This window comes from Apteryx mantelli, chromosome 5 (genome assembly GCF_036417845.1).
Source record: "Apteryx mantelli isolate bAptMan1 chromosome 5, bAptMan1.hap1, whole genome shotgun sequence".
Lineage (NCBI taxonomy): Eukaryota > Metazoa > Chordata > Aves > Apterygiformes > Apterygidae > Apteryx > Apteryx mantelli.
Genome location: NC_089982.1, coordinates 38,341,938 through 38,355,847, shown reverse-complemented (window position 1 = coordinate 38,355,847; position 13,910 = coordinate 38,341,938). Strand labels below are relative to the sequence as shown.

General features: G+C 39.5%; 1 protein-coding gene across 6 annotated transcripts in view; it reads right to left on the bottom strand.

Annotated features, from left to right (window-relative positions):
• TMEM131L (transmembrane 131 like) overlaps positions 1 to 13,910 on the bottom strand; it is an 84,604-nt gene that overhangs the window by 37,494 nt on the left and 33,200 nt on the right. For all 6 annotated transcript variants that reach the window (XM_067297830.1, XM_067297832.1, XM_067297831.1 and 3 more), the window contains exons 4-7: positions 9,890 to 9,961; positions 8,800 to 8,923; positions 7,602 to 7,718; positions 5,585 to 5,695 (exon numbers count right to left, since the gene is read on the bottom strand). In XM_067297830.1, coding sequence (XP_067153931.1) covers positions 5,585 to 5,695; positions 7,602 to 7,718; positions 8,800 to 8,923; positions 9,890 to 9,961 — 424 coding nt within the window. The remainder of the gene's footprint in view (positions 1 to 5,584; positions 5,696 to 7,601; positions 7,719 to 8,799; positions 8,924 to 9,889; positions 9,962 to 13,910) is intronic.

The window sequence follows — 13,910 nt, the reverse complement described above, 5'->3', positions numbered from 1 at the left end:
TTTAAGAATTTAAAGAATTTGATGCTGGAAAGCAAAATGGTGAAGAAAAGGTTTAGAAATATTCAACAGCCTACTTTGTATCTCCATTTGTTGTCAGAAATTTTTGTACAAAGTGCTGGATGCCTTCTCTTTTTCATAAAGGGAGACGGTACATTTGAGAATGCATTAGATTTACCATATGCATGACAGTTCATTTATACCATGGGGTACAGTTTTATAATAGTACAGCTAAAAAGAGAGCCAACATTTGTTCTGCAGTCTTAATTCAATAGGATTTCACACCAGAAGGGCTGAGGATTCACACAAGAGGGCGATCTAACCTCTGCAAAGATTATTAATGGCAATTTAAAAACATGCATTTCTTTCTCCAGCACAGCTGTCGGGGGAGATGTGAACCCCAACCAGCTCATTTCTTTTTGCAAATTCTTTTGTCCTCATCAAATTTTGAAAGCAGAAAACATCTGGCCCTAAAACGGGCATCATTTATTAACTCTCCACGGCCATGACTGATAATGGAATTTAACAAGGCACTATAATTTTATAAAGAGCAACTTTTTGGGTTACTTATTTGGTCAGATAAACCTCCTTTGTCAGTGTTCCTTCACAGAAATCTATGGTTTTCACTGCCATAAATAAGGAGTTGTTAGCCTTCATTCAATGTTATGGTAGTTTAAATTAGTTTAAGAAATCCACCCCCATAAAAATTCAGCTAAATCATGTTTTTCCAGAGTTTTGTTTGAACTCCTTTTCTTGACCTGGCGCATGTGTACATGAGAAACTGTTCTGCTGTCTGAAAGAGTGAAGCTGCCAAGAAAACACACAGACAGGAAAAATATCTTATTTGGGTGTATTTATGTGTAACGTTAATCTGCTTTCTATTTGGAATTTTTTTTTCCTCTCCATAGAGATATCTTCAGAAAAGGAAAAGGGTTTTCATATATCTAAGGCAGACAATAGATGCATAACTGTCATGCCTACCATCTTAAAACACTGGTAGGCTGGTATAACTATAAAGAGAAGAAGAAAAAGAACCTTATAAGAAAACAATATCCAAAGCAGAGTTTCCAAGAAAACAAACCCATGACGACCATGTCTACATTTCTCAATGGTGAAAGCATTCCATTTACACTGTAAATATTACTGTGTATGAATCAGAGAAGTGTTGAATTATTCAGAGTATGTTTGCATCAGAGGCAAGTTGAAAGAGGAGAGGCACAATATAAGGGAAAAATGAGAAAGAGCACTGTGTAACAATACAACCACTGCCACTACTTCAGTCACCAAAAAGTTATGTGGTACCTACATTTTATCTTATACACTTATGCATATATACATAAATGCATATGTACACACACAAAGCATCCACAATCCCTATATGACTTGAATACAAAACCCTGGGGCTTTTTTATATTGAAATATAAATACTTATCAAGATTGGTAAGAACTCCATTTGAGTGGCTTCTACCAGATAGAGACAGAGGTCCCCTTAAAGAAAGGGTTAAAAAAAAAATTTTTTTTGAACTATCTGATCAATGGGCAAGGAGCTCCACCCTCCGAGAGAAGGTCTAGGATTCTAGTTGGGAGACAACAGTAGGCAACTACCTATGAAGTGCTTCATCCATTTAAACAGAGTATAACAGGACTGCTGGCACAGGCCAGCTCAACAACTCCCAAACAACGGCAGAACTGAGGCCGCTTTTGGGGAGAGAATGCTTTATTCTGTCCTAGATACCCTGCCAACCAGACACGACTCTCAAGACTTTCACAGACACTCTTGCATTATCAGGACTGTAGAGTCCAAACCGCTTCCTGGAGTTTGGCTATACTGTAATTCAAAAAGAACAAAACACTGAAGAAGCCTCTCTTTCCACCTGAAGGATGGTACTTCAGAGGTTCCTTCCAGGACAATCCCTGGCCCTAAAGAGCTATTTGCACTCTAACTGAAGTGGTGTTAATAAACTATTCCTGTAACAATGATTCAGCAGAGCTTCATCAGTTTTTTGCAGGCAGTTATCACGATGGCACACCAGGAGAACTCCACTCTGTTATTACATTCCTTCTCCACACCCAAACAACACACTTAGCACACATTCGCCTCTCTGACCCTCTGTTCACCTGCACAAGACCTAACTTAAGAAGTCTTGGGTTCCTGCCCGTCCCTGCAATATTGCCCATGTTCATAAACTCCAAAGTCATCTGGGAAGTCAGCAAAACGATGTCTGTGTCTCCTATGATAAGACATCCCTCCCTGCAGTTTGGTCCTCCATAGACATTTTCAGTATGTTTGTATGACACTTTGAACACAATGAGGCATTGATGTAGCTGCCCTGTAAGTGCCATGCAAATATTAAACAATGCCCAAAACCAGGCAACTGGAGCAAAGACTATAGCCAGAAGCTGGATAAACAAAGATGACCTAAATGGGCTCCACCATCTGCTATGGCTTAGTGGTAACTACCTTCTGCTGAATGGCCATGTGGACATACTATGAATTGATGAGGTTGGATACAGCTCTTCTGTCTTCACAACTAGTGAGCCTAGATCCCAAGAATTTTGGGATACAGGACCATAGCCAGAGTACACCGGTTCCAAATCCTTCAGAAGCTGAAACTCTGAAGAACAGAGTAACAGAAAAAAGGTAAAAATCAACACTAGTAATGGCAACATTTTTCTTTTCTTTTTTTTAATTAATCACAAGACTATGCTAAAATAACTGTGGAAATGATGGAAGAAAAGAAAGATCTGGCCATCTTTGCTGATTAAAGGACAACAACAATGCACAAACTCAATACAGCATGAAAGTTCACTGTCCCCCAAAATCACAGACACAAATCCGTGATGTACTGTATTTTCAATGAAAATACTACTGTAGATGCAAAATTTCATCTGTAGCCCTATGTACAATTCTGGCCACTCACCTTCAAAAGACATTGTTACAGACTGGAAGAACTGCAGAAAAGGGCCGTCCAGGTGGTTAAAAAATGGAGAGCCCCTCACCTATGAAGGTACTGTAGAGCACAGATTGCTTCACTTCACAAAGCAAAAGCTGAAAGATGCAATGCCACCTACAAATACTGTCTGGGTGTAAAGCATCCGAAGCAGGAAGAGTTATTTAAACTGAATGGGTATCACAGCAAACAAATATAAGCTGGCCACAAAGAAATCCACGCTGGAAATCAGAGATAGGTTCCAGCCATCAGAGGAGTAAGAAAACATGTTAGGAGCAATGGTAACAAGGCACCCAGCAGTTCTGAGAAGCCATTTACTATCCACACGCTTGGATTAAATGAGGTTGTTCCGGCCTCACTGACCAAGGATGTCACTTTCAGTACTATCAGCTTAAACACAAACATTTTTAAAACAAGAGATAACAGAAAAAGAGAGAGAGGCAGCCTGCAGCACCCACTGAGCTTTCTCACAGGTTTCCAAGTAGTGTCAGTAGACTTTAGACACTAGGATATCTTTAGCATATGAGACTGTCGTCCAAGATTACAACTCATCCATCCCAAGAAGACAAGGGATGTGCAAACAAAGCTTATGCTATCCTAAACTTACACTAGTGTTTTACTTTAGTGAAAAATAAACAGGAAGAAACCAATGCGAAGTTAAGTAGGTGTGATTGTATTTGGTTTAAATGGTTTTTTTTTTGTTTTGTTACTACAAATCTCCATTGTTTGTTCAGTATTTATGTAACCATATGCTTTTATGTGTGTAGTCACTCAAAAAAACTTTATAGGCCTTTTCCTTCCACAGCTTCTGAGCTTAAAATATAAACTGGACAAGACACGGGTGACTATTAATGATTGTAAATACGCACAGGGAGAATAAAGTCCCATTCCTCCTTTATCCCTTTGGAATCAATGGGGAAAGTCCCACCAATTTTTATGGGATCTGGATTAGATCATAAATAGGGTAAATTAAAAGATCAACTTCTGGAGAGGACAGCTATCTGCAGAGCAAAGTTATTCTAAAAGGGACTCAAACTCAAGCCATAAGCTTCTCTTCAGTATTTTGATCTCACCTAACATCTTCAACAGATAGTTGCAGAACCTGTCCCACTGTTTCTTTATTTCTGTCCAATTCCATAATGCTCAGTGAACTGAAGAGTAATTCCCCAATTATAACCAGGCACATAATAATTACACCCAGAGCTAGAAGAACTGAGTCAACGCTCTCTCACAACTCATGTACTGAGGCAAGACTGGTGCCAGGTGGTACCACCCTGTACTGCCAAACATGACCTCAAGCTTGTACTCTAGAGAAATAAAGCAGAGGAAAATGTTCCTCATTATACAGAAAGGAAAACGTCAAATGCTCCCCCAAACCTCTCTACTCAGGAATTCAAACAGAAATAAGGAGAAGCAGCAGAGTCTGCCTCCAAACTTCAAAAAGTACCTGGAGACAGTCCATTAAGCTGGAAGTGAAGCTGCAGAGACATTTCATAGCATCTCATAAAAACCCCTCTGTTTTACCTCCATCATTAACAAATTACTAAACCTAAAGATTTTGGGTTCCTTCACAAGATTCTGTCTGTGCACGCCAACAAGCAAGAAGTACCCGTGGGTGTGTACAGGAAAGAGACTGGTACAGGGGAAAAAAAAAAAAAGCCAAGGAAATCATGCCTTATCCTGGGGAAAGGTAAGATTGATCTAAACAATAGATAGCAGAGACTGAAAAATAAGATCTGAGGAGAGGGTTCTTCAGAGGCAGAACAAACAGAAGAAGACATCATGAAGGCAACTAATGCAGGTCACATTTAAGTAGAAGATTAAATTTCATGTGTGCTAAAATATTCCAGATATGTTTCTGAAGAAAAAAAAAAAATCCATGTACAATACTAAACTTCTTATGCATGAAAAGCAAAAGGGAACCTAACAGATTATTCTGCATGTCCTGGAAGATTATGAAAATACCCATAATTGCAACCAAATCACAGAAACTGTTAAAGTTTCTCTTTCATTTGAAATTGTTATGCCTTGTAAATCTATCTTGCAATATTCTTCACAGCTCCCTGCTTAAGTGAAGCTGAGGTAAGCGAAGCTGATATCTTCGACATTGACACTGGCAGAAGGGGATACGCCAGCCCGACTCCCAGGTCTTGTTCTCATCCGCACAGCATGCCATGCCTTTTAATGAAGTGGAAAACTGTTTGTGCGGCCCTGTCGTGAACAAGCACGGGGAACTGATCTGAGGTAAAAACTAAACAAAACAACACAAAAAAAACTCACAAAAACAAAAAACCCAATAACACAAAGTTTGTTTTTTGTTTTTTTAAGACAGATCAGTTACCCAATCTGGTTCACAGCAGGGCCTCACAAATAGTTTTGTCAGCACAACTGAGAGGACAGCACACCACAGGAGCGTGAACAGGAACCAGTGGGAATAGTTTAAATGCCAAAGATTTTGTCTCATAAAACCAGAACACTAGCTCATCACAATATTCCTGTGTCTTGTAACATCACTCCTGCAGTTACAGGTACTTGGACTTTTTGTTAACATTCTTTGCATCCCAGCAACCTGAGAACAAAATCTTTTATGTCTCTGTAAATTAATGCTTTATTTCTATTTGAAATGTATACTGTACCAGTGTTTGCGAAGCCTGGATGTTTTGAATGTGCGGAAGCAGTAAATAGGCATTTGCTAGCTGCACTCTAGATTCTTCTGGAGAAGACTTCAAAGTTCCCGTTCCAAAAACCTGTTGTATAAAAAATTCATTATAGCATCATCTAGTATTTTAGTTACTACAATAACATACAAAGCTGTTTTGCTAATAAGAACACCAAGAAACAGACTGGCTACTGGCTATATTGCATTCTTTTAAAACTAAGATACTTTAAAAAAAGAAATTTCCATGGTGGAAACTAATTATACACATAAATGGTACTTTAGTGTCAGGCACTATTACAAAAGAAAAATGCTCATCAGCAGAGCATCAGGTTATCTCAAAACAGAAAATATCAAAACTCTCTTACTATTCTTCAGGCAATTACAATACAAATATCTGAATATAAGAAATATATCTGGAATTTGGCAATAATCCTTAATTTAACCTTAATTTGAATTTTCTTTAGTTTGATTTTTTTTATACTACATTCATCTTCCATTCTAACAAGAGCAGTTTATGACAATGAGATGCTAGATAACCTCCGATGATTTTTTTTCCTTCAAAAGGAAAATCCCTTGGGGTTTTCACTTATTGGCATGCAAAGAAATCTTAACTTGTTTTTAGATAGGAAAAAAAAACCACATTTTTAATTAGAGGAGAATACAATGTATTCTATGTTCATTGAAGATCACGGAGTACAAACAGAAAAATCAGAACAAAGGGAATATGCTTTTTTTTTTTTTTAAGGAGACATTTACAAAATACATTTTACTATGATGATACCTCCTCTCCATCTGGATGAACCTTGCATATATACTCTTAGACATATAAATGCATTAGAAACACCAAAAATGCTTCAAGGCTTTTGTGCTCTCAAGAACACTAACTGTGCATCAACCACTAAAGTTATGCCCAATTTTGACAGTGTGAACCTAAATTAAGTTGAAATCGTGGACACTTGCTTTCTTTCTCTATTATAGATGGCTGGTGAAACTGTCCATGAAAACCAGTATGTTACTGATTTTAGCAGCAGTCCAACAGGAGACAAACTGGTATTTTGGTGACACTGACAACTGCTTCCCCACAACTTGGTCACAAAAGGCCCTGGTTGAGCTGACTGAGTAATAAAACAAGGGGTCGGGAGTGAATGCAAAGAGAGAGGATAGACACAAAAGAAAAAAGGTTTATCACTCTCTAATGTACTGTTCCTTCGTCTTTGCTGAAAGGTTCCCACCAAATTTGGGCTTATCCCTAACAAGTGCCAGACAACGGCAATACTTGCATTCTAGCACCTGCATTTTGACTGAATTGATGTATACTATCTATTTTAAAAGGGCTTTATTTTCCAGCACAGTATCCAAGTGTGGGGATGGAACAGGTGGATGGTGGATTGAAGTTGTTACTGTTTTTAAATGACTGAATTTAGATTTTTCTTTAACAAATTAAATTAATAAAGGTAAAAAATTTAAAATACATAATACCCCTTATAAGTAACAAAAAAACCCTTAAAATTTGCTCATATTCCCCAGTTAATCAGATAAGAGAGGGCTTCAATGGATGAACTATTTCTTCTACCTTCATATTTTAAGGACCTAAACCTGCTGAACAGTGGCTGAAGAGAATCTAAAAAATTTCCTGAATGTTTTCCATGACAACTATATTCCAGCAGAGCACATCCTAGGCTCCAGTATGATGGGGAATCAACTATTAGTGACAAGACCACAATCTTGCAAGTACACACATGCAAATACACTTACTTTTACTATTGCAAGTAATCCCACTAACAGTAGTAACTTTAATCATATACATACATGATGGATTAAGAGATTTGGGAGATCTGAAAAAGGCTTGAACAGTAAACTTTACCCCATTTACCTGATTTGTATCGGGAATGCAATAAATTTTGAAAGTTCAAAGTTTCTTAGTTCAGAATGTATGAGAATCACTTTTTAAGACAGAAGTAAATTCAAAACTCAGTCAAATTAAGAGAACTTACCTGATATGAAAGTATTCCATGAGATGAAGTATTTATAAATAATGAACTTTCAATATTGCCTTCTTCTGTTGGCAGAAAGAGCACTCTGAAAGAAATTTTTCCCATCGCTGGAATCACCTAGGAGACCACACAGAAGCTTGTTGTTCAGTGCAGTTAATCATGACACCTATTATTCAGTAGCATGGCTCAGACATTTCCACATGTATATCTGTATCTATAGATCACACTGGTAGTCAGTGAGTCCCTCAGTCCTGAAAAGTTTCACCTGCCCATAATTTTTAACTCTCGTTACGGAGAAGAACTGAGAGCACTCAGCACATTACTGTATTACATCTGGAGTTTCGAGGCTAGCTCAGGCCTAGTCAGTCAAGACTCCTTTTTACACAAAAAGTTCATTGCACAACATCAACAGCCCCTACATCTGATAAAACACTTCTCTGCATATAGATGCCTACAACAAAGTGAATCAATCACCTCTGTCACATATAGGCAAATGGGTCAAAGACAAGCTTGGGCAAAACAATTAGTAACCAAATAGGTCTGTCTAAACCAGAAAACATGATCAAGTTTAATTCTGCATAGTAATAGCCATTTAGCCATAGCAAAAATACAAATCAGATAAAAGCATATAAAAAACTCTTTGCACATCAGCAGAGGATAAAGTCTGGGTTTCATCAAATTGAGATGACAGCAACTCATTCTTAACATGCATTACATTGTTGTACTTCATAAAAAAAATCAGAAATAAAACAATGGTCTTAGATAATATGGCAATCATGTTCATAATTGCAATACAAAATGCATAAAAACATTTTATTGTAATTTTTATTTTATGAGGAATATGCAAGACTGCTGAAAAGACTGAAAATTCAAGGCTGTAAACACCCAGACGCCTGTGAACAATTGCGTAATGCCGCATATAACAGAAAGATTTAAACAGCCAATTTAACATTGAAGAATTTTTTTCTTTCTGAATTACCATAAAACATTTCTTACTGTAGAATTTGGATGTCTTCTCCCTCACCTGTCTAAGTAAAAGTGAGCAGAAAAGCACTAGCAAAAACAGAAAGAAGAAAAAGTTGGAGGTCCTAAGAAAAAGCACGAAGAGAGAATACAGAATGAAAACTTTAGGCCAAAGAAAGCATGAAAGTTTGGCACTTGGCCACTGCATAGTTTCCAAAAGCACATCAACACTCACCCTGCTATGAACAGGAGACACATGAAACTGTCTAGTAGCTGTAAACACTGAATTCACTACAACTTCTCTATCTCTACTAGGGTTGTAGGCATGCAGCATTTTAGCTCTGGGTAGCCCCAGTAATCTAGAGGGGAAAAAAGAGAAATTATTTATAAGCCCAGGCAATGTACAAAAAACAAGAAACACAAATCACACTAAAACATGCTGATATGCAACAATTTGCCAGTTGCAACTATTCTTTAGAAACTTACCACACAAATTTTGTCCTTTAACATACAAAAGCAAGTGAGAAACATTGGGATGTAAGAGTTGCACCTAGCCAAAACCCACTTCAGTCACTAGGACTTTATGGGGAAGAAGAAGAAGAAAAAAAAAAAAAAACTTACTAGGCACAATTTCTTGAAGAAAAAAACTTCAAATAAGCAAGGTCTTGTTTTGTCAGTTAAAGCAATGATTCTCTCAAGGCTTACATTTTAGCTAATATGTCCTAAAAAACAGCAGCTTAAACGTTCATTATATGATCATTCTTATATGTGCAGCCTTGGGAACATTCCTTTAACTTACAAGGGGTCCATGTTTCCTTTCTGGTTATTAATGGAACAAAGACTGATTATCATTAAAAATTAATTTGAAAAATTTTTCTTAGAGGAGACCTCAAAAATCTTAAGTATTCTACCAGTATATCTGTCTAGGGTTTTTTTGGATTTTATTTTCAGAAGAAATTAAAGGAAGAAACAAGTTCCCTCTCATCTATAAAGGCAACTAACCAAGAAATGGACAACCAGCATGAAGAACTGATTTGACGTCTACGCAGATTCACCTAAAAGGACCGTTCTGTTCAGCATCTACCCAGAAGCTGTCATGGCTCCCTATTCCCTTTTCCTTTTTTATAGAACTAAGTTGATTTTCACTTTATTTTGAAGTACTGCAAGGCGAGAAGCATAATGCCAACTCTGTGGCAAGTACTATTTCTGGTTTTGTCAGAGGATAGAATGATCTGAGCTAATGCTCTTCACCCAAACACAGCCCAGTATAGCTGTTCCTCCCCATTTCATTATTAATCGAAAGAACGATAATGTAAGATACTCACTGCATTCCAAAATGCAGAACTGAAGGGTGAAAATGTAAGGCCTTCCCATTTGGAGGCATCTTTGTTGAGAAGCTGAAAAAAGGGAAAGCAAGCCACAATTAATATTTAGTGCATGTCATGCTACACACAGCCACAACTTGTAGCTCATCTTTTTATTTTGTTCTTTATATTCTAAACACACTTGATTTCCAAGCCTTTTTATACATTCCTCTTTCTGCTATACCACTGACCCTCTAAGAAGTTTTCTGTACAGCAGCACATGCTGGAAAGCTCATGCTAATGAAGTGTAGTTTGATAAGCATTTTGTTCTAGAAATGCTTGAACAACCGCCCTTCTTTGCTCATATACCCTCAGTCACACTGGCAAAACTGTTTCTGCGGCTGTGCCATGAACAACAGCGGGGAAACAATTTAAAAGATTCCGGGGGAAAAGACTTGTGCCAGTACAAATCAGCTCCCTAGTCCAGCCCATCCAACACACACACAAGCAGTTGTGCTGGCACAACTGAGAGGTGCACTGGTACAGGAATAAAGACAGCTTGTGCAAATGCTGACATCAAAAGAAGTGCTCATCTAACTATGACTTTAATACAAAAGCCAACTCACTTCTTAAATGCAAAAGAGTAAGAAATAATATGGAAACATACACATCATCATCTTTCCTTTGCCCAAGGAAAATTTGCAAAAAAGTTCCCATCACTTCTAGCACATTTTTAGCTTATTTCAACATGAGTTGATGCCCTGTAGTGTAGAAAAAAATCCCAGAATATCTTTACCAGTTTCTCAGTTAAAACTTGTTCTTCACAAGTCTAAACAACCACAGTGGTAAAAGCAAGCCCAGCACTTGCTCACTGCAGCCACATACCCCATGCTAATTATGCTGCCAAAATCTTCCCCAGCAGCAGCCTGAGCTCCACAGCCAGAACCAGTTTTGTCTTTCCTGAATGATGCTAATGAGCATCCTAACAAGGACAAGTCTGGGAAGGGAGGGAAGGATTGTGGTCTCATTAGCTATCCAGCTGCTTTGCATAACATGTGGTAGAACAGTTAATTGGTCCCCAATTTAAAAATGCAATTCTGTAACATCACACCTGTGACATATTAAAGTACCTATGTAATTCTTTTGTTACATTCTAAATCAATAGAGACATCATAATTTATTACCAATAAGTAAAAAAATCAGTATGGTTATTATGAAAACCCACAACTTGTATGACATTTCTCACACTTGGGAGTAAGTTCTCCTCCCACTGTAGCAGGAGAAATGGAATATGGGATCCAGGTGGCGTGTCTGAGCCAAAAAAAAAAAAAAATACCGAACAGGTGATACAAAACTATAGAGTCTGGGGAGGTGACACAGTCTCCTTCCAATTGCCTTGTCTCTGTTGCCCCAGCCACCTCTTCAGAAACACCACAGCAACTAGCACATTCCACCTTTCCAAAAGTCATTCTTAGAGAGGTACCCAGCAGGAAATTCTGAGCACTACTGTTGTAAACACAGTTAAATCAAAATTACTGCTGTAATAAGAGGCCCAGACATTTGGAGAAGGCACATTCCTTAAGAGTCTTAAATCCTTTTATTATATACAGACACACAGAATAAAAAATTACACAGAATAAAAATTCAGGCAGTGGCTGAAGAACTACAGTATCACCTCAAACCCCATCACTGCTCTCCTCAAGTTTCTAGTACCCTAACAGGCACTGCTGAAATATGTTTTCTCACCTGAAAAACCTTTGCTAAGCAGGGCAAGAAGCTGAGTGCTCCTCTGTGCCAATTCTTTTTTTTGGCAGCAGCACTCCAAGCCCATTTCTCTTGTGGGGATTTCTGGCAGCACCAGCACGTCTCTTCTCAACCCTCAATCTCTGCAATACGTACCAAACGCGTTGGGTGCATACGCAGCTGTGGATGCAGGATACTGCATTTCACTGAGTTAGGGAGAACAAGGACATGCTGTAGCACTGGTTCTTAAAAATGCGCTGCATTACCGTTCAATCAACAACCACAGTCGACCTTGCACTATTCAGAGAACAGGAAAAGCCCTGCGAGCCTTGCAGCAGGGATCCCAGTGCTGACATCCTATTTCTTCTGGAGAAGGCAGCCTGGACCCAGGTCGGCTGAAGCTAAGCCACAGCTAACAAACTTTGCAGGCTCTGAGCTGTCTCCTGCAGAATTACACGGAGGTAATTTCTTTCAGGAAAGCCGGGAGCACTACTGAACCTAATCTCATCTCCAATTCATGTTGGCTCTGCAGGAAACAGCTCAGCTCCCACAGGGTAGAGCACCTCCTCTTCTCATGGAAGAGCGCAGCTCCTGCGCAGAGCTCCCGAGTGTCTCCGCACCCTGCTCCCCAGCAGCCCAATTGCCAGCACTGCGGTTATGAGACATTCAGCTCCGGCTCCGCACCCCGCAAAAGCTGCCAAACTGCTCCAAGCCCCGGTCTGGCCCCGAAAGCAGAACAGCCGCATTCCTGCTGCACTGTGCTCACAACCTGGCCCAGTGGCCAGCTCCAGGGCGTCTGCACGGCTTATCAGCAGCCCAGAAGCAGTGACAAAAAATAACTCCAGGGGAGTTTATTCAACAGCAGGACTAGCGGAAAGGGAAGTCTGCCACTTTTCTAATTTCAATTTTTTTCCCCCAAAGGAGAAGACAACGGGTTGGAACAGCAGGAACGGGCAGGGGCCATTCTGACCAATGCACCCAAACCACCAGCTTGTATTTTAAAGTCCACCACTGTAAGAAGAAAGGGACAGGCCCATCTACATTACAAGTGTAATTCTTCAATACATTACAGCAAGTCTCTTAAAGTCAGTGGGAAGCTGGCAGAATACCTTTCTGCATCCCTACTTTTCAAACATATGTCAATACATGCAGATCTCTGCTAGGGATCTGGTATAGAAATAAATTTCAGAGACAATTAAAAGTGGAAGTCACTTTTTAAATAAAATATTTATTTTTTGGTTTTTTAGAACCTTATCTCACTTATGGATTCACCTCAAATTATGCCAAAAATTTCTCATCTGCCTGCAGGCTACATGCCCAAAAAAGTTCACAGGACCCTTCATGACAATGCTACAGGCTTGGGAAAGACGCAAATATCAGCCTAAGAATGTCAGTCTTGAAAAAACAAATATGAAGAAGCGGCCCTCTTCATAACAGAAAAGGCTTGGTTTCCAGCTACTCTATGCTCTTCAATACATTTTTCAAATTTGCTAACACCACATTAAGCATTTGGTTTAACAAAGCCAGACTCCATACTCAATTGCACTTCTCTGTTTTTCAGACTGACTAGCTGAATACCAGCTTCTGAAATGTAACTTGTGACACTGCAGCTCAATTCTAAAATTTCAGAGAACATTTTTAGGCATGAGTGAACAGAACTGGAGGGAATCAGAAGAAAAATCGAAGAGGGGAAGGGTGATCCTGGCAACTACTTTGAATACTAAAGAGCTTCAGTAGGTTTGCAATTGTCTTTGTATCAAAGAACTAGTTTGCCCCATTATCACTCTGCAGCCTAACAATTCAGTTGCCATTCCTCTCAGCTAGCCCATCCTCACTATACAGTTTCACCTGCTGACACCCTGAATCATCCATCTCCAGAAAGAAAGAGAAGCAGCAGCCGAACGGGTAGGGAGGCAAGGAAGGGACGGGAGGGAGGGAGGGAGGGAGGGAGGGACCGACAGTGCACAGAGCATCCAGGGCAAAGGAAAGCCAAGGGGACACCCTCTTTGGGGAAGGAGGGGTTGAACCATGAGATGCACAGCTCCTACACGAGGAGGTTCATCGTCCAGATTCCCAGGAAGTATCTGGCACATGCCCAGTGTAGAGGGACAAATACACAGTGCATGGCTCCCAGCATCAGGGACGCTTGTCATGGAGAAAGGTAGATGTGGAGCACACAAAAAGGGGCACAGGAGCAGGTGGGTTAAGAAGGGGGGAAAGAAGGTGGAAAAGAGATTCTCCAGAGCAGAGCAGAGGAATGCAAAAAGCCCCCTTCACCTATGCAAACAGAGAAACGTGT